General features: G+C 38.1%; 1 protein-coding gene across 2 annotated transcripts in view; it reads right to left on the reverse strand.

Moving 5' to 3' along the window:
• The window catches only part of LOC306996112 (uncharacterized protein), a 111,900-nt gene that overhangs the window by 78,032 nt on the left and 11,629 nt on the right, over positions 1-22,239 (reverse strand). For both annotated transcript variants that reach the window (XM_079608252.1, XM_079608251.1), the window contains exon 2: positions 1-2,870. This exon is cut by the window's left edge and continues 898 nt beyond it. In XM_079608252.1, the coding sequence (XP_079464378.1) occupies positions 1-2,071 (2,071 nt within the window). In that variant the 5' untranslated portion in view covers positions 2,072-2,870. The remainder of the gene's footprint in view (positions 2,871-22,239) is intronic.

Here is a 22,239-nt window from a genome sequence, read left to right on the forward strand (position 1 = left end):
TTTGCATACTTGAGTTGCAGTGTGGCAATATTCGAACTGAAAATTTACCTGGTGCCGGTTGTGTGGAAGGGCTGCAAATCAGAACTGGTATGGAAGGAGTCACATGAGTTGCCACATTTTGTTGATCCAAAATGCAATGTACTGCAGTTTGTGCAATAGGTATGGTGTGTGCTGCAATGGGGCCTTTGGAGTGTGAGACAGGGTGTGAAGCGGTGGCACAGGTTGGCTCGGGAGGAAATGACATCAAATTGTGAGGGAGGGTTTGTGTAGTAATCTTATGAGATGCTGCAGGTTGTGTAGGAGAACCAAATGTTGCTGGTTTGTCTTTGACACAGTATGGTATAGACTGCACTGGAATTTTACAAGACAATGTGGGGTGAACAGGTGTTGAGGTGTGTGTAGCTGATATAGGAGATTGCACTGTTTGTACAGGAAGGGTAGGGGTCCTAATCAATGGCTCATTCTGATTAGAAATCTCACAGCGTGGCACAGACTGAATAGGAGTTACAGATTGAGTTGGAGATATCACAGAGTACACGGGTTGATTTGAGGTGTTACCGCATGCCATGGGTTGTGTTGGAGTCTTCTGGCATGGCTGTGTGGATGTGAACGTAGAGGCAACTGCGGGTGCTCCTTGAGAACAGGATGTTGTCTTGAAGCCAGCATTGCTGGAGCATGGAATCGTTTCCTCCAGCTTTTGGCAACAGGGTCTGGATTGAGCAGGAGTTGTGGGATCTGTATATGTATCTGACATGCATTGGGAATCAGGTATTGGGGGAGTCTTACAATTTTCCGTAGTCTGAATAGCAGGTGTGCAACAACGCCCTGTAGATTCAGTAGGAGACATGCATGATTGCCCGTGTGTGGTGTCAGTGGACATGACTTGTGCTGTGGTAGTGCACAAAGGCTCAAGTACAGTGGGGGTCAAAATTATGTTCTCTGTAGCAACCTGTGGTGGGCAACATTGTGATGTTTCTTTGGGACATGTGGTTGGTGGAGTGTGAGATGGACAAGATGCAGGATCTACCTCGGCTGTTTGCAAAGAGGTTGTGTTGTCTGGGACAGTTTGGATTTTTGAATCACTGCTAGCTTCAGTCTGTGTGGAAGAGACAATACATTGCGTATTATGAACTGTGTTGGGTGTGGGGGAACGCTGTGGAGGCACGATATCTGACGAAGTTCTGTGTGCCACAGCTTTGGATGTGGGTTTCTTAGGTTGGTTAGAATGTTGATGACTTCTGTGCACAGTTTTAGTTGGAGAAGTACAAGGAGGCTCATGTTTCCCAGGATCACTTGCTGCTCGGTTTAAGGATTTCCTTCTCCCTCTCCTTCTAGACTGTTTTTGTGGCGCAGGTTGTGTTGCTGTACCCACAGAGGCAGTTTGATTGTCCTCAGTTTTCTGGCACCTTGATTGCTCAGCGGGGGTACAATGTTGGACAGGACTCTTCCGTGATCTACAAGGTGGAATGTAGACCTGTGCGGTCAACTCATCTGAGGAGTATTCGTCATCCCAGCCTCCCCCCAAGCTGTGACTGCGAGTCTGTGTGGCCGAGAGCGAGGGAGGCTTCTGCAAACTGGGTGAGGTTTGGATGGCTGTACTCCTGCATGGCTGAGTTGGCAGCGGCAGTGTGAGCGAACATGGATGCGTTGGGACCCAGCAGCGTCTGGTAGGCCCAGGGGTAAGTGGGTGCGGTGGTGCTCTCTTCAGAAATGCTGTCACAGCACCAATTGTCTTTTCCATGTCCCCACGGACCGCTCCCACCAGCGAGGGCCCATTTGTTAACTCTTTCTGCCAGTTTGGAACCTCTGTTGGACTCTTACTCCTCACCTTTTCATTTTTATCCTTAGACGCATCATCATCCTCCAAATCTTTAAAGCGTACCTGCTGCGTGCGGCTTCGCCTGCGTTTAAGTCTGCTTTCAATATCTGGAGAGTTTCGGTTGAGGAGCACTGAGCGCACAGTCACGGTTGTGGGTGTTTTGTCTGGGTTGCCATTGCTGTGGCTGTGAACAGTTGGCAAATGGTTAGGCTCTTTGCTCACCATGTTATCCAAGAGTAGCTTATGGACCATAGATATAAATTTTTACTGTGTAGGGTTTTTGTCTGCTTTCACAAAAGTCAAATGTGAATAAACAATTAATTAGATACAAAATTCAGTTGTAGCACACAGTATATTTGACATTTGGCAAACTCTGAACATGATAAATGCTGCAGTAACAAAAAATAAAAAATAAAATAAAATAGACCAGCCGATGGCAGCAGAGCATGTGACTGGTCCTTTCCTCAGGTCACATGACTGAGGGTTTCTGTTTAAGTCTTTGTGGTAATGCTGTCAGAGTAGGTCCTGGTTTTGGCACAAAGAGTCTTTATAAGCAAGTGTCTTTATATGCAAAAGAGGGACTGGTTGTATCCTGAGCTTCAGCCCCATTAGTCCACAGGGGCACTTAAACACTCAATGAGCAACCTTTGTGAAACTCTCTTTGTGTAAGTCCTGAAGAGCATGAACCTTTGGCAGGTAGGGCTTGCGAGTATGTCACAGAAGTCTGCATCATGGTTTCATAGCCAAGAGGAAAATCTCATGTCACATAGCTCTCACGGATGCTTGTCCTAAAAACATCAAGGCGAATAAAATGTTAATAGGATACAGTTTTCAGGCTGACCAGTGAGAGGATATCCAGACACCTTTAATGCCCTACTTTCCAACTCAAAGCTTGTGTGCGCAGTCCTCGCTGGTGTAGCACATCTTGACAGGCCAGGACTGGGCAATGCATCTTTTTAAGTTGACTTTATCTCTCACATTTGTCCTTGAGTTTCTTTGCTTGTGTCGTTCACTTCATCGTTTTCATTTGACAGGAACAGAACTGGAACATCTAAGCAAGGTAAAAACACAGAAAAAGGACAGTTAATTTAGTAATGTCCCGAAATCAAGGTTTGTATTTCTGAATCATGTTTTACTTTGTCAAAAACATACACACACAATAAGTTTGTTCTAGCGTAAAACCGAACCTGAGGACATACAGAAATACCTACGTAGGATTCCTCAAGTATAAAGCCTCAACAAAGCTAAGATTTCATAAGTCCCCTTCAAAAATCAAGTATTTGATCTCCTTTCCTTTTCTGGTGAGGCAGTCTACGAAATAGTGTAGGGTCAAATGTATGACAACGGTAGATATTGAGAGTACTTTTAGCTTGCCTGTGGCTTTGGGGCTGGTGTTTAACTCAGTGGTGTCTCAGAGGGGGCAGACTAAGAGATATTCAGGGGTAGAGACTGACAACGCTAATTAACTTGGCTTGTCTTTAAGCAACCCCCCTGGCACATGGAGGCACAAGCATGACAGCTGATCGCCTCAGGGAATTCTGAACACACTCTATCACACTGTCACTGTTACCAGGCACTGCATTCTGTCAGTGATCAGACAATCACAGTCCGCTGAGTCATGAAAGGATGTTAAATGTCTGTGTACGTGTCTTGTGGTACACGTATTTGCATCAGATGGGGAATCAGTCAGATTGAATCATAGCACAGAACATCTTACTCAACAAAACTACTAGCATGTCACAACCCTCCACTATGATTTCTTGTATATGTCCTTTATCAATCTAATTAGCCTATGGCCATATTTTGAAAGAAATAGTTAATTTCTTATCACAGGATCATTCTTGTTATGCAGTACATTTTGATGTCACTGTAATATACAGTGGGCCCTATCTTGCACCCAGAGCAAATTACTTTGTACGCATGTATCATTCTTATTTTGCACCCCACGCACAGCAGACTTTTCCCTCCACAGACGCACGTCAGTAAATTAGGGAATGAACTTGCACTCCCGGGGTGGTTCAGCGAAAAGAGGAGGCGTGTTCTGACGCAAACGTTCCCTGGAGCTATTTTGCAGTTTCAGAAAACAATACCGCCACAGACAAGGAAAAACCTAGTCTAAAGACGTGTTATTTAGATGCTATTTTAAGGGCGCATGCTTGGCCATAATGTAGTGTGTGCACAACTTTGCTTCTCTGATCTACACAGACGCAACAGTTCATATTTTTGCAAAACATACATAATTACAAGGACAAATATTTCCACATGAGGGAAATCATTGTGGTGTCCATGAATATGTGAAGAAATAAGCATAAATCTAGCTTACACATTTACCCAAATTAATCAGGCTAATTGTAGTAATGACGGATCAAACTTGTTTGATCAACAGTGGCAAGACACATAGGTATATAAGGACATCTGACAAAGTGGGTTGTCTGTCAAAACCAGGAAACAAGACCTTTACCATCATGTACGTTGCGTGCGCTGGCAAATCCGCCATTATAATAGCAATCCACCATTGAACAAGCGCGCCTGCTCTTAAAGGGAATGTGAGATGACGCTCTGAATGGTTTATTTCACGTTACGCCCAAACCACACCTATGAATAATGAAGCTACTTCAGACCAACCCCTTTTAGATTTGCAGTCTGAGTTCCGCCCACAAAGTTACTTGCATTTCGTGTTTGATACTTGCGTTTCAGATCGTTAAAATAGGGCCCAGTGTCTTAATCTACTTTATATTTAAAGTATTACAATATTAAATGTTTAAACACATTTTAAAGATGGAATTAGTTTTCTTTATTTACATCCTGTTTGTTTTCTTGTCATTGTGTAAGATATAATTAATGATAAAAATAAGAAAGGCTGATAAACCCTAAATATTAATTGAAATGTTTCCTTACAGTACAACACAAGAATACTAATTTTTAAATTTACTGCAAGAAAAAGAGAAAGACTCCTTCCAATATTTTAAACATTGTCACTTTATATCATTATCATAATAATGATAACTGTCCAAATATGAAAAATAAATATGTTTACTTAAATTTAGCAGGTCAATCAAATATTGTGTCAAAAAAGTAGCAAATATTACTTTGGGTTCATTCATCATCACATTGAAATGAGGGTCAAGTTGAGCACAATGTATTTTGGATAATAATTGGTCATTCAAGTATCCTTGCATACAGAAAATGTGTTTACTATGCACAGTATACATACTACTTACTGCAGAGATAGTAGAATTAATATGTTGGTATGCTATTCTGAACATAGACAAAACCTAATTAACAAAATACAGAAGCAGTGCAAAAACTCAATAACCATTTGCATGCCAAAACACACATTCAATGTTCAAGTCAAGCCAATGTTTCAAAGTAGCTTTGCAGACAATCATGATAGTAACGTTTATTATATCTTAATATCTGCATGCCTTATAGTGTGTCCTTCATACTTACTTTCAAATAATGCCAAAAGGCCATTGAGCACAGAGGTTCACAGGAAAAAGCATAAAGCACAAACTACCACCTTACACCTTTAGTTTTATGTAGGTAATCAAGCCATCATTGATTGCCTCTCACTCAGCTAAACTACGGGTTCCTCTTGAAATCTCTTACCGCAGCTCTTCAGGTTCAACCACCACTGGAGCCTCAGACAAAAGGCTAAACATGCTCCATTATTAACCTGTTATCTCCATGTAGCCCAAAGATCAATCTGGCTTGGTACAGCTTAGCAATTGTAAAGTAATATAGCTTGATAATTGGGGGCTTGTACAGAACAGACTGAACAGAATAAATGAACAACAGCTGCAGTGTCAAATTAGGTGAATGCATCAACTTTGTTAAATTGAATGCTTTTAAATGTGAAATTAATCTTAAATTTAACATCTGCAACCCAAATTTCAAAATGTTTTACTGATTGTAAAAGAAGACTATAGTTATAGCACCCTTTGCAGCAATGCTGCGCCTGAGAATGCAACACATTTTGAAATGCAATGATGCATGAAATCAAGCTTGGGTAGCTAAAAGCATCTGCCTTTCACATGCTTGCTTAAAAGGGTCATGATGTGAGATATAAAATTTTCCTTGATTTCCAGTTTCAGAACTTAAGACTTCCTTGTTAGTCCAAAAACAGCCTTTATTGAAACCAAGCTCCGAAAACGACTCGTTTCGGAGTTTGTCATATTATGACCTAATAGTGCGGCGAAAGACCGCCTCTGCAGAATCAGATCAACGCCTACTTCTACCAGGCTTGTGCAAAATTCAGAATTTCAGAATTTAAATTTTAATTGAATTGACTCCGCCCCACAGGAAGTTGAATTTAAATTGGAATGACAGGAAGTGGAATTAAATTCATGGCAATTGAAAGAAATTCCACACAGTCACACAGCAGAAAGAATGTGTTGAATCTCACATACATTCAGTGTTAGGAAGGTTACCTTGGAAATGTAATTGCTTACTATTATAAGTTACCTATTATAAATGTGGTTTAGATTACTTTATTTTGATTACTTTATCAATGCAAAGCAATTTCCTTTTAATTTGATTAGTAACTAATTGAATTACACATTTGACTTCAGTAATAAAACTAAATACAATTACTGTACATTCATTTTGTAATTTAATAACATAATTTAATTACACGTAACTAGTCACTCCTCAACCCTGCATACATTTGTTCTAAAATATAATGATCAAATTCTTGAAATAAATTACCCCCTCAATGTTGTTTAATTAGTTGTGTTCCAATGTTATTTTCATTTCAAAGTAATCAAATAACACAAAGTGCATAATGCAATCATATCTGACATATAGTACTGTAAAGCTTCATTTTTAAACACTTCACTTGTATATGAATTTCTTAGCATTTTTATTGAATTGCAATTCTGCTTCCTTTAATTCAAATTCAAATTGTAATTCTAGATCCTGTTTTTGATCAATCAATTCAAATTCAATTCCAATTCAAGAAACTAAAAATAACATTACCTTCCAAAGGATCCAAATGCTAGAAAATGGCTATATCTTTTCAACTATGTGAATGTCTCATTGGAGCATTGTTTTTTTTGTTTTGGTACATTTCACCGTGGATTCTGTGGTAAATCTGTCGCAATTTCGGCGCAGGCTTTGCAAACAGACTTTTACTGTAAGATATGGACCCAACAGTAAGGCCACAACATGTAAGTAACAGTGTTACTTCTAATGCCTAATCTGTGATCAGTGATTTTTGATATGTAATGGTTCATTTGCAGTCAGACGTTTTTTCTTTCAAAATCATTTATTGTTGTTTAAGTGTCAGTAAATCAAGCCAGTGACTAAATGGTGAACTTCACATGCGCTCCACAGATGTCTGTCATCATGCGACAGGAGTAGATCTAAATATTATGTTGTAATCGACCCTTTTCGGTAGCTGTAATAGTAAAAACGTAGTAAAAGTTTTCGAGAGAGTTCCACATGTAATACTTATTTCATAATAATAATAATTCGCTACATTTATATAGCGCTTTTTCTGAGACCTCAAAGCGCTTTACAAATCTCCTCAACCACCACCAATGTGGTGCAAATTTTCATATGCAAATTTGTTAGCCAATCATAGCAGTGGATATCTCACAGCAGACACGCCCCTTCCAACAGAGCGTTCAAAGCAGAGGGGTTAAAAGGCTAGAAAATGGCCTTTTATTTTTAAATGATGATTTTTTTTTAATGTAAGAACCATGCTAACTTTATAAGTGCACCTTAGGGAAACATAAAATAATATTTTTAAAAATGCAGTTCATGACCCCTTTAAAGTATGTTTCAGGCTTTAGGTTTGTTACTTATTAAAGCAATAAGTGACAACAGGCTGGGTGTTCTTATGCCTCATATCACTATTCAGGCTATTCTCTGAAACAACGATATTGTGAAAGACCATAGCATTCAACAAATAGTTAGATTTATTCATGTGACACTAACAAACTAATATACTCCATAACTGTCAGCTGTTTACGGTTGCCAAAAAAGTGTAACATCTTAAGTAAAATGGTTTCGAACAACGGTTTCGAACGCAGCTCATACAACAACATTTAAAACCGATCTGTTTTTAAAAAGTCAAAAGCAAAACAAGACTTCGGTCTCGACTGAACTCAGTAAAAGAGTGTCACCTTCTTTAGTTGCTGCCTTCGGTTTTATGTAGTTCTGCTTTGCTTCTGCAAATGATGAAATGTTACGTTCAGTTCAACGCCAGTGGCGGATTCGTGCCCTATCCGGAAGTTCAAATGCTCCCATGTGTGATTCATCCTGGCGCAGACGCCAGATTGAGAAATGTTCTTTTGCATGTCGGGTAAATAACACTTGCTGTTATGCATTTAGTTTAGTCACATTACAATACACCGTTCAAGCTTTACACTTCCATCAAAACCATTTAGTAGTTGTTCACAGCAACCACAAAAAAATCAGGCAGTGTTTCATGTGGGTGTATTAGCATTTATAATGTGCTCACTCTGTGTAAATAAGTTATGAATACATTTGAATATGTATTTGCAGCTTTAACTCGCATGCTTTGTGACAGCTTCACTGAGCCGCACACCTGGACACATTAACTGTTGCCAGCCACGGCCACACGCAAGGTCACTTTAAGAACAAAATTACAGCCAAACATTTCACACTTGATAATATTAATTGTTTTTCATTTCACTTCCCAAATCAGGCCAGCAGAATTTCTTAGGAGATGAGAAATGCGAGATTACAGGACGGCGAAAACGTAATCAAGCGACTGGAATGAAGAGCAGAATGGATTACTCGCCGTCCCTTTGCTCTCCTGGAACTGCCCTCAATTATCCTGCAAGTCTGGAAGTTGTTCCCCAGAAGAGAAGTCAATTATTTAATGAAGCCCTAAATTGGATGAATCATTTGCATAACCAGAACATTTAATTAGGAAACACTTGGTTGTTTTTTGAGAAGAAGTGTGGGATTCTGAATTAAAATTCAGAGGGCAGGTGTAATCGTGGGATTGCGGTTTCCACAGTGTTTGCGGTTCATCATTGTTCATTCATAAAGGACAAAAAGAGGGATGTGTTCTTTAATGTTGTATTCGCTTTGAGATTTTATTAAAAGATGCTTTTTACTAATGAGTCGGTCCCTGTAAAAGCTCTACTCGAATCCCTGAGGATGCCAACGTAAACTCTATTTTTCACAGATGTACACTGTGTGATTTTAATCTTGTCCGAATCAAACAAGTTTTTACTAAAAGTTCTCAGAAATGACCTTCTGTTTTGGGCACCTCTGAGAAATCTAAACTTGTTATGATGGAAATTATGTTGGAATAATATTTATTTATTTTCACAATGCTTCTCTTTTATATTGACCTTCGTAGAATACCGTAGTTAAGGCTAAATTTATTTTACTTCCATCAAATAATCCTGTGAAGAATGCATCACAGATTCCACAAATGCAGTAGTCAACATTTGAAGTGGATCAAAAAGATGTATAAAAGTTGTCCTACGACAAGAACGGGTATTGTTCAAAATTCATGTATAACTTTAATGAAAGGTTTTGATCCACTTCAAACGCTGACTACTGTGTTAAGCAGTTTTCAACTTTCATAATAATCAGAAATGTTTCTTGAGCAGCAAATCATCATATTAGAATGATTTCTGAGTGATCATGTGACACTGAAGACTGGAGTAATGATGCTGAAAATTCTGCTTTAAAGGATAAGTCCGGTATTTAACACCTTGAGTCTATATTGTAGTTTGTTTTGGATGAACAAGAGTGGTGGACAACATTTTTTTGACAATGGTTCCTCTCTCGAGTTTTTGACTATAATAGAATTGGCCATGGACCCATTTAACATTGGAGTCAATGGGCATGTCCAAAAATGTCATTAAAACAGCCAATAATGTTCGTTTACAAAACTGTTAAACTCACCGAGTGGTTAGTGATGTTCATTGATGATTATAAACAATATATCGTCGCAATATATGATTCCAATCCGTTTATTTTGCTATAGTGGAACTATTTTTTCAGACACTTCACAACCGTGTAACTTCCGCTCAATATTTGAATCTGAAGCGTTAGCACACTCCCGACCACTTGATGGCGATAACCGATGTTTATGTCTCGCGGGACACTCACGGTCACAGTCGAGTTCAACTTCATATTGCACTGGTCAGTGGTCACGTCTCTCAATATTTTCAAGGTTTTGTTTGTTTATTTCGCTTACTCTCCCGGAGCACAGTTGCTCTGCTCGCTAGCCTTATGAGAAACGGAAGCGAGCAAAAAGACTACATCGACCAAATGTAAACAGCCCCCTTTCCGTTTCCGGTAGCGCATTTATATTAACGAGCACTTAGTCCTTCAACAGAATTCAATGGGATTTTACAAAATGACGAATAAAACACGACAGAAACTGTATTTCGCAACACTTTTTGTTTCTGGAACATCAACTAACATCATTAATCACTCGGTGAGTTTAACAGTTTTGTAAACGAACATTATTGCCTGTTTTAATGACATTTTCGGACATGCCCATTGACTCCAATGTTAAATGGGTCCATGGCCAATTCTTTTATAGTCAAAAACTCGAGAGAGGAACCATTGTCAAAAAAATGTTGTCCACCACTCTTGTTCATCCAAAACAAACTACAATATAGACTCAAGGTGTTAAATACCGGAATTATCCTTTAATCACAGGAATAAATTAGCCTACATTATAAATTATATTCAAATAAATAACATTTTTTTCAATATGTAATAATATTTCACAATATTATTGCTTTTAGCATAGTTTTGATCTAATAAATGCAGCCTTGGTGAGCATAAAAGACTCAAAACTATTAAGTCTTACTGACCCCAAACTTTTGAATGATAGTATGCACACATCTATAAGGCATCCCATAACTTCTAAATCCTGGCTATGCTCTCATATTAATCCTAAATACAAAGATCCCAATTCAATAGTACATGAAATGACAGACATCCTATGTTAATAACTGTAATTCATATGTCTTTTAGAAAACCAATCCCATCCAAACAGCGGTTCTGTCACAACCCGTCAGATCTAAATGGGTACATTTCAAATGAAATTTCCAATCCAATGTCAGCCCTAAGTAAATGAGAGCCGAGACGGCATATGTTGCTGTCTTTCCACGTAAAGCCAAACGCTCTCGGACAGCTTTATTAAGAAAGAAGCGAGACAGTCAAGCGATCTTGACACGGCTGTCTCGGAGTAGGTCGCTGGATCTAGCCATGTCTCAGGAAATATTAAGCTACATTGCACATCTATTTTGGGACACCCGGGAGGGTCTGTCTTCTTAATTTAGGTACTTCTTTCTTCTTAATTTATATATTTATTTACCTGCTTTTTTTCCCTGCAGGAAACATCTTTTTCATGGTAACACCCCCGTTGGTCACGGAGAAGGCTTGATTATTAGGATTACTGATGATTACTGTGATGCTCGACAGGGGTTTGGGAGGAGAGCTGCAGCCTTCGGGCGCTTGTGTTCCACTACCACAACCTCCTCCTCATCCTCATCTTCATCCTGTGGCACATCACAGCATTGATGTGATTGGCTGTGACACGTCAAGGCCTCTGGATGTGATGTGAATCAACAGAGCACCCGCGACGGAGCAGGAAACGCTGCCGTTCAGAACGGTCTCCGCTACCCAATGTCTCAGCATACGGCGTCAACAAAGCAAGGCTGTTTTCTCTGAGGAGTGCATCCACAAAGAAAATAATCTTTATACTACACATTTACTGTATATACAAAAATTCTGGGTTGAAAAATGCTAATTTGGGTCAAATATGGAAAAACCCAGCCATTGGGTTATATTTTTTTAACTACATTTTTAACCCAACATTTGGTTTTGTCCATATTTGACCCAAAATTGGGTTAAAAGGCACCTATTATGGAATTTTGAAATTTACCTTTCATGTAGTGTGTAACATAGATCTAAGTGAACAAAAACATCCTGCAAAGTTTGAAATATGAAAGTGCACCGTATGTAAGGAATAATTGACGACAGGCCGTTGAATTATTATAAAAATAATGCACACCCGAGGTGGTAATGCGGTCACGACGCGAAGCGGAGTGGCCGTTACACCTCGGGTGTGCATTATTTTTATAATAATTCAACGGTCTGGAGTCAATTATTCCGCTTATACTACAGTTACCACACCTCGAAATATTGTTCATATTATGTATTTCAAGACGTTTGTAAAGTTTTTGTCATTAAAACGCTCTTGTATGTAGGACTAATTCCTTGCGCATCTAAACCCATGCTCCGTTGCTAATTCCAAAACGTCATTTTAGAGTTAGTAACGGAGGTTTGAGCCACTGATAGCAGAGTAATGCTGGACACACTTAACAACCAGAAACATTCTCTGACTGTGAATGCAGCAGATTTTAAACACCGCTGTGAACCGACTGAACGCGCTGAAAACGCGTGCATGATTAGTCATGACTCATAAGTATCAAATTACATTCATAACCGGCCTTAGAGAGAAGCATGTGCGTCAATATTATTATTTATTTATTAATTCAATTCGTTTTAATTAATTCGTTCATTCTTTTTTTTCTAGTGACAGTAGACTAGAAGACTAATAAATGAAACACAAAGCCCTTTTAACAAGTATAGGTCTATCAATTTTATTTATTTGTTATATTATCTTCAATAATTACGAAAACCCGTGCAACAGGACTATCAATTTATTTAAATATTCAGTTTAATTTTTTATTGATTATATAGGACATTGAAAATTGCAGATCAAGCGCATGGGCTGCAGTTTCCCTTGTTATGAATTGTATCGTATTGTCCGTTATTACAGTTGACTACGCGAAGTGATATGGAACTGTAATGAGGTCAAGACCTGCCTGGAACTACTTTAGCCGTGCGGTTCCCTGAATATAATTGCACACCTCAGAACGTTCGTCAACCAATCAGATTCAAGCATTCAACGGCCCTGTAGTATAAATAAAGTTATTGTCTTTCAAAAGTAAGAGTCGAATCGGAGTCATTTTTATGAACCGTTAGAAGACTGAAGCTTTTTCTCTGACTAGATGACGTCAACTTGTCAAGTTATTTGAATACGATACGCCCACTTATTGCGCTCCAAGGCCAGGGAAAATATCATGGCGACGAGACGCTGTGTTCTGAAGTGCGTCTCAAAAGCCAACTTTTTTCATCTGCCCAAGGAGGAGCATTTGAAGACTAAGTGGCTACAATTCATATAACTATACCACAGAAGTATAGTCCGAGCCTTGTGCTTTGTTCGCGTCATTTTGAAGACGATTGCTTTTTAAATGCAATCAAACTTGGATTCGCGAGCCGACTGATATTGAAGGAAGGTTCAGTTCCAAGTGTATTTGCATCAGCTTCCTCCTCCGTATCACAACCTGTAAGTGTTATTAATAATTGTTGCTTTTATGTTTTATGTATCATGCTTAATAATTATTTTGTTTGTTGTGTAAGCACCGTTTAGCTTCTAGGTCTTCAATGACAATTGTATTGAGATATGTGAAGTGTTTGTCGTTGTTTTCTGAGTTGTCTTAAAGAATAGAATAATACCTCGTAGTAACGTAACTGCATTTTTTTTTTTTGTAAAAACGTTATGTTTATGCATCGGGCTAATGCAAATAAAGACTGATTGTGCTTTTACAATATGAACTCTGGGCTATGCTCGCTAACATAACATTAAATTATTTATCTTATTTTTAGTTTTTTACTACAAACTACAAAGCAGTGGACTATAATCATTATTAACACGATTTAATTGATAAAAGCATCATTGTACTCCGCGTTAAACAATAAGTATTATCTCTGTAAACACTGCTGGGTCATCTGACCAATCGCAGATTAGCGTCGCACAAAGGAGGGGTTTGGAAAAATGAGTCGTTGAACGAATCATTTGGGAGTCGGTGAGCAAATCAGGTAAAAATAAATGCATATTATACGACAACTAAAGTGTTTTTTGACATTGCATGCATGTAAAACTGTTGTTGGGGACTCCCTAAACAACATTAGGAACATTTTAAATGTCATAATAGGTGCCCTTTAAAACAACCCACCATTTTTTAGAGGATGGATGGATGGATGGATGGATGGATGGATGGATGGATGGATGGATGGGTGGGTGGATGACTCAAAGTGGGATGGATGGATGGATGGATGGATGGATGGATGAATGGATGGATGGATGACGGATGGATGGATGGATGACGGATGGATGGATGGATGGATGGATGGATGGATGGATGGATGGATGAATGGATGGATGGGTGGGTGGATGACTTAAAGTGGGATGGATGGATGGATGAATGGATGGATGGATGCATGACTCAAAGTGGGATGGATGGATGGATGGATGGATGGATGGATGACTCAAAGTGGGATGGATGGATGGATGGATGGATGACTCAATTTGAGATGGATGGATGGATGACTCAAAGAGGGATGGATGGATGGATGGATGGATGGATGGATGGATGGATGGATGGATGACTCAAAATTGGGATGGATGGATGGATGGATGACTCAAAGTGGGATGGATGGATGGATGGATGGATGGATGGATGGATGGATTACTCAAAGTGGGATGGATGATGGATGGAAGGATGGATGGATGGATGACTCAAAGTGGGATGGATGGATGGATGGATGGATGACTCAAAGTGGGATGGATGGATGGATGACTCAAAGTGGGATGGATGGATGGATGGATGACTCAAAATTGGGATGGATGGATGGATGACTCAAAGTGGGATGGATGATGGATGGATGACTCAAAGTGGGATGGATGGATGGATGGATGGATGACTCAAAGTGGGATGGATGGATGGATGGATGACTCAAAGTGGGATGGATGGATGGATGGATGACTCAAAGTGGGATGGATGGATGGATGGATGGATGACTCAAAGTGGGATGGATGGATGGATGACTCAAAGTGGGATGGATGGATGGATGACTCAAAGTGGGATGGATGGATGGATGGATGGATGGATGGATGGATGGATGACTCAAAGTGGGATGGATGGATGGATGGATGACTCAAAGTGGGATGGATGGATGGATGGATGACTCAAAGTGGGATGGATGGATGGATGGATGACTCAAAGTGGGATGGATGGATGGATGGATGGATGGATGGTTGGATGGATGGATGGATGACTCAAAGTGGGATGGATGGATGGATGGATGGATGGATGGATGGATGACTCAAAGTGGGATGGGTGGATGGATGGATGACTCAAAGTGGGATGGATGATGGATGGATGGATGGATGGATGACTCAAAGTGGGATGGATGGATGGATGGATGGATGGATGGATGGATGGATGGATGGATGGATGGATGGATGGATGGATGACTCAAAGTGGGATGGATTGATGGATGGATGGATGACTTAAAGTGGGATGGATGGATGGATGAATGACTCACATTGGGATGGATGGATGGATGGATGGATGGATGGGTGGATGGATGGATGGATGGATTGATGGATTGATGGAATAATGTCTTAAATCACTACTTTTTCTAAACTAACTCTGTCGGATAACGGTTGGGAAGTAAGAAATATGCTTTTTTGGCTCATTGCTTTGTCAGAGCCATTTTCCCAGAGGATGCCACGTGAACTCATGTTTCAGACATACTTTGTGATTCTAATCCTGTCCAAATCCAAACAAGTTTTTTCTCGCACAGAAACGAAAACTTCTCAAAATTACATTGTGTTTTGGGCTCCTCTGAGAAATGGAATCCTGAAATGACTATTTGGGACGGCGGGGTTTTTTTATCGGCCTGTTCGCTCTGATTTTTTTTTTTTAAATTGCATCTCCGTGCCTGTGACGTTTAATACAGTATTTACGGAATATTGTTATATATACAAATACACACAAAAACAATAATACTGTTAAATATTATTACAATTTAAAATAACTTTAAAATAACTAAACAATATTTTCTATTGTAATATATTGTAAAATGTAATTTACTCCTGTGATCAAAGCTGAATTTTCAGCATCATTACTCCAGTCTTCAGTGTCACATGATCCTTCGGAAATCACTCAAATATGAAGATTTTCTGCTCAAGAAACAGTTCTGATTATTATCAATGTTGAAAACGGTTGTGCTGCTTTATATTTTTGTGGAAACTGTGATAAAAAAATATATTCAGGATTCTTTGATGAATAGAAAGTTCAAAAGAACAGCATTTATTTGCCATTACACATTTACTGCCTTACTGCCACGGATTTAGTAATTTATTTTTATTTTTTGTAAAAATAGTCATACTGACCTCAGACTTTTGAATGGTAATGTATAGTGCATTATAGTAATATTATAATAATTGTAAGTATTAATGATGTTCCATATGCGTTTAACCTGGAAACCATGTAAACATCAAATGCAACATGAATTTACATCAGACTAAAAACATAAGAAAATACAGAGAGGGGGCTTTAGTCCACCACACAGCGCTGCAACAAAGCCATGTTGTTCTTTTAAACTAACATTGTTAACTCATTGAGCCCACCTACACTGCGTGGGCACGCTGCAAACTCTCTAAAGCACCTTGTCTCTAAAGTACTAATGAAAAATAACTTTATCATCAGAGTTTATGATATATGATACAACTGTGCATCTTGTTCCCTCATTAGCGTCATAAGCGCTGATGCTCAGACTCCCTGATGTACTTATTCTGCTGTGCAGATAATTCCACATTATTAGGTGAGGGAGAACACGAGCCACCCTGGTGTTCGGATCATAACCTGCTGTCTCAGGCTGACTCTGCTGCCCGCAGACACGCATCCTTCAGCTCTTCCAAACACACGACTGTTTGTGTTTCTGGCATCCCATTGTTCTATTCTATCCGGTCTCTTGTCGAGAAAAACACGGTGCCACTGCATTCAGGTTTCCTTTTCAATTCAATTTCAATTTCATGTGCTTTGATGGAATGATAAAACTGCACATTGCCAAAGTATTGCACGAAAGCTGTGAACAATTAAAGGTGAAAATTAAACAATGAAATGAAATTAAACACAAAATTAAATTAAATAAATTATAAAATTGAATTAAATAAAAAATAGCACACCTAAGTGCTTTAAAAGTTACGAAAATCGGCCAATCCTTAATATGAACCTTAGCAAGCGGCACTAATAACTAAAATAATGAAAAATAACAATGATACAGAGAATAAGCAATATTAAAAATGTATGCACTACATTTCTGCACCACAAACAGAGAGTGAAATAAATAAATACATTTTTTCACCAATATTGGCCAATTATATGCTGCTGTTTTGTCAGAATATGATAAATAAATGACATACTGATAAACCAAAAGAACAGATGATAGCCTAACAGTGAAGAGTTTACTTAATTTAACAAAAATAATAAATTAGGGAAGTAACATTAATTAAACAATAGTAGTTAGAAATAAACCAAAGATAAAACTAAGAACTGAAGGTCAGTACTGTCTCCTTTTCTGTCTTTTATTTCCATAATTTATGTTGCTTTCCATCACAGATTCCCTCTCTTTTGTACTCCCTCTCTTTCCTCCAGCACTCCCAATGCTTTCTTTTCTACTCACACATTCCCTCTCTCTCTCTCTCTCTCTCTCTCTCTCTCTCTGTCTGTGTGGACAGAGATTTACAGTGACAGTTTAATGAATCCAGCATTTCTTAATGCTCAGTGTGTCGTAGTGGCAGGAACGCTGACCCCCCTCAACCCCCCTCAGTCTTCCACGTGCATATTGCGCTTCATACGCAGTTGGGCTGGGAAGCATCTAAATGAATCATAACTCAAACATATCAATGTTATGAAAGACTTCACAAGCGTCCCCTGAGCTCTTTAGAGCAAGTAATGCTCAATAATCGTCTGGCTTTTAACTTTAAGTCGTAGCTAAATTGCCTTACTTACAAAAACAGTAATGTATACAGTATATATGTATATGCACAGACACACAAAATAGACAGCATCTAAAACAAGTATTTTAAAGTACAACATAATTCGAGAATTTATTCTGATTCGAGGGGAATCACAATGGCAAATCCTGACTGGCGGGAGGTGGAGCTGGGGAGGGAGGAGGGTAATACGCTCTCGAGAAACATGATAGCTGCTGATAATACTGAAGGAGCTTATATATGTGTACAGTGATAGGCGTCGCATTCCTATAGGAACACGTGGATGAGCTGAGAGTCACTGATGCGAGCTTGACTTACGTGACCTGCCAGAACTGACGCTTTGCTCGATATTGTTAATATATTTGAAATGTTAAATTTTACTATATAATATATATATATATTAAATTACAAAAAAAATAAAAAAATAATAATATATATATATATATATATATATAGGCCTATATATGTTTTGTTTTTGTAATTTAATATATATATATATATTATATAGTAAAATGTAACATTTCAAATATATTAACAATATAAATATAATACAATATTTGTCTTATATATGTTATATTTTGTATATATATATATATATATATATATATATATATCATACGTGTATATATTATCTCATTGATTTAATACAATAAAATTTAATTCCATTATTGAAATATTCCATAAACAAAGTTTTACGTTTTAGAAGCTGTCAATGTGGTAATAATGTATGTGATATATATATATATATATATATACCGGTATGTCAAACTGTATACAATTACCAATAACATAAAAGATTAGAGATCAGATAAAAGATTAGATACATTTTTTATAAATGATGGCATCAGTGCAAAAACAGCTTCCCATTATGTGACACTTGAGTTGATCTGAGTTAATACATTATAAATGGGACTGTCTAAACCACATCCGAAGACAATGTAAATGTCTTACAGGTTAGCATTTCTACACTGGATGAGAGCGTCACACTATGATAAACCAAAACTAAATCACTCCCATTACAATTAATGAAGTGGTCTACAATACTGAACATGATGGCACAGACATAAACTGTATAGCAGAATCTCTACCGTCCAGCTCTAATCGATACTGTATGTCTATGGGATGTGGGAAAAGAGCCAAAAAGCTTTGTGAAGAGAAAATGTTTGAGTCCTCATTGAGGTTGGCATTGATGCATCCACACCGGTGTTCAACAAAGACAGGAGTGCATTTCAGTTTCAGCATATGCTATTCACCACACACATCTAATATTCAGAGTTAAAATGCTCAGTTAATACTGCATTACAGTCACTCATTCATGGAGAAAGCTTTGAATTGTGTCTGGGAAGGGAGGGCGCATGCTGCAGATAGAATTGTTATGTAAAAGTGTGTCAGATTGGATTGGTGAAGCATGGCTAACTTTATTGGACAAGACTGTGCGAGCAGAGAGACGGGGAGAAAGGTAGACACAGCGAGATATATTTAGAGAGACGCCAAAGTGAGGCGAGACAGGAGAGAAAGAGAAGACAGCAGGGAAAAGAAGGAGAAACACGCCACGCCATGCGCGGTATAAAGACGCCATGCTTAGAGTTTAGTGAAGTGGCAAATCATGGAAGACTCTTGTTTTTATTGCTTGCATGTTTATCAACTACATCAGAGACCAAAACAGATTCATTTTGCACTTTTTAAAATAAAGGCTCCAAAAAGTTAGATGTAACAGGGTTGGAATGAAACCTTTTAAAGAACGATGTTACATCCTCATATCCCATCCTTTTAGATTGACCAATGGTAGACGAAAGAAGTCTCTTCTGCTTACCAAGGCTTCATTTATTAGATAAAAAATACATAAAAAACAGTCATACTGTGAAATATTACTACAGTTCAAAACTGTGTTTTCTATTGTAATATATTGTCAAATGTAATTTATTCCTGTCATCAAAGTTGAATTTTCAGCATCATTACTCCAGTCTTACACCGTGTCCTAACCAGACGCGATGCGATAAGATTCCAGCGACAAATAATGTGTCTGTCCACACTAGACGCGACGCGACTGCGAGATTCGTCAAAATCAATCAAAACCCACAGCCAATCAGAACAGCGTGTGGGCGGAGTCTCGCTGCGAGTGCACGGCACCAGAGAATAATCTTGACGGCACTCGCAAGAAATTGGATAAGTAGCTACATAATCAAATTCACAAATATTACACCATTTAAACATAATTAAAAATACATAGGCTGCTGAGTTACTAAATCAATCTTTGTCAAAGAATACACTTGCTTGATCACAGTTTGAACGTTCTTGTTTCCATTTGTTTAATTTCAAGATCTGAGGTGAATTATCCATTGTTGCTTTTACAGCTACAAAGCTAGAGCACTAAATGATATTCAAAATCAGATTAAATGATTTCAATATTAAATAAAGTACATAAAAATTACCTGAGATTATCTTTGCCACACTTTGCGTTTGTGAGAAACCGTTTCTAAAATAGAATCTCGCATGTCGCGGCTGTTTATGACATTAACATGGAAAAGAGGCATTTTATCGCACGTCGCTTTGCGTGTAGTTAGGACACGGTGTTAAGTGTCACATGATCCTTCAGAAATCATTCTAATATGATGATTTGCTGCTCAAGAAACACTTATTATTATCAATGTTGAAAACAGTTACACTGCTTAATATTTTTTTGGAAACCACAGGATTATTTAATGAATAGAAAGTTCAAAAAAATCTTTGTAACATTAAAAATGTCTTTACACGTTTTATTAATTTAATGCATCAAAGCAGAATATTAAAAATATTAGTTTCTAAGAAAAAAATATGACCCCAAACGTTTTGAAAGGTACGGTCACATTTACCTGCTGCTCCGTGAAATTTCGCAGGTGAAATCCAGTATTTTACTCGTACTAAATGTAGGCTCAAAGATGCACTAGTCCTCAACAAGAGACATAAACAAGAAACAGTGAGACATAAACAATCGAAATAAAACTGAGGTTTGATAAAACAGCCTCTTAAAAGTCTATAAACTTTTATTAATGAAAGTTTGTGAAAGTTAATGAAATCAACATAAGGCCATAAGTAAACCAATATCCTTTAAAAAGGTCTAACCTGTCCCCCTGTGGTGAAAATCAAGCTTTTAATGTTGTTTATATGTCTATTTGGTGTTTTTAATGTGCTTTAAGACAAACCATGTGCAAATTCATAAGTCAACACCATTGCTGAGTATTTTCTCCTAGAACTGCAGTGAACCAAAGGCAGTCTCAAAAACGTGGCTTGAAATCGCTGGTGTTTCTGACGTCACAAACTACCTTGTAACCAATCAGATCAACGTATGATCGTCAACGAGTGGATCTCTGAGCTGCTGTGAGTGAGTGGAGGCGGGGCTCATTTGCATATTCATAGAACCACGTCGTATACTAAATGCAAGGGTGTCGAGTTACATTCAAGCTATTTTAAGGCGTGGAGATTTTTTTTTTTCAAGGAAAAAACTTTAAATGTGTCATTTAGTGATCAAAGATGAGTTTTAAGGGATAAAATTATCGACTACAGGGGTAAAACCCCTGACAGTAAACTGAAAGAGTCAAAGTCTACTTGCACTGGACGTGCTGGTTTCGGCCTCATCGCTGGTTGCAGTCATGTCCTCATCTCGTATATGAAACATCTGCAATTCAGCAACTTGCTAACATACTCGCGTAAAGTAGCCTTGTTGACTAGTTTCTGCGAGTAAGGGTAAAACGCACAATATATAGTACCTTCAATGCCCTGTAGATGGCGATATCACTTTTGTAGCAGAAATACACACAGAAAAGTACATATTATACAAAAATGTAGTCAAGTAGAGAGTTAAAGTTGCTAATATCTTCAAAGTACAAAGTAGCCAATAAGATACTTAAAGGGTTAGTTCACCCAAAAATGAAAATAATGTCATTAATGACTCACCCTCATGTCGTTCTAAGCCCGTAAGACCTCCGTTCATCTTCAGAACACAGTTTAAGATATTTTAGATTTAGTCCGAGAGCATTCTGTCCCTCCATTGAAACTGTATATACAGTATACTGGCCATGTCCATAAAGGTAATAAAAAGATCATCAAAGTACACTGTAAAAAAATATTGTTGGTTTAACTTAAAAAAGTAAGTTACCTGGTTGCCTTAAAAATTTGAGTTCATTGAAATTAAACAATTGAGTTAATGCAATGAATGAGATTGGTTTAATCAATAGAAACTCAAAATATTGTGTTATCTGAACTACATTAATTATCTAAGTTGATTTGACAAAGGAAAATAAGTTGTGATTACAAATAATAAAAATATTTTTTACAGTGTAGTCCATGTGACATCAGTGGGTTAGTTAGAAGTTTTTGAAGCATCGAAAATACTTTTTGGTCCAAAAATAACACAAAATAAGACTTTATTCCGCATTGTATTCTCTCCCGGGTCTGTTGTCAATCCTTCACAGTTACGCTGATGGCGTAAGACGCTGATGACGTGTTATCTGGTGTGCCCGAGCTTCATTTATAGACTGAGGGAAACGCACGCTGTAAAAGTGTCTTATCCGCGACATGC

This window comes from Phoxinus phoxinus (genome assembly GCF_949152265.1).
Source record: "Phoxinus phoxinus genome assembly, chromosome: 3".
In the NCBI taxonomy this organism is placed as follows: domain Eukaryota; kingdom Metazoa; phylum Chordata; class Actinopteri; order Cypriniformes; family Leuciscidae; genus Phoxinus; species Phoxinus phoxinus.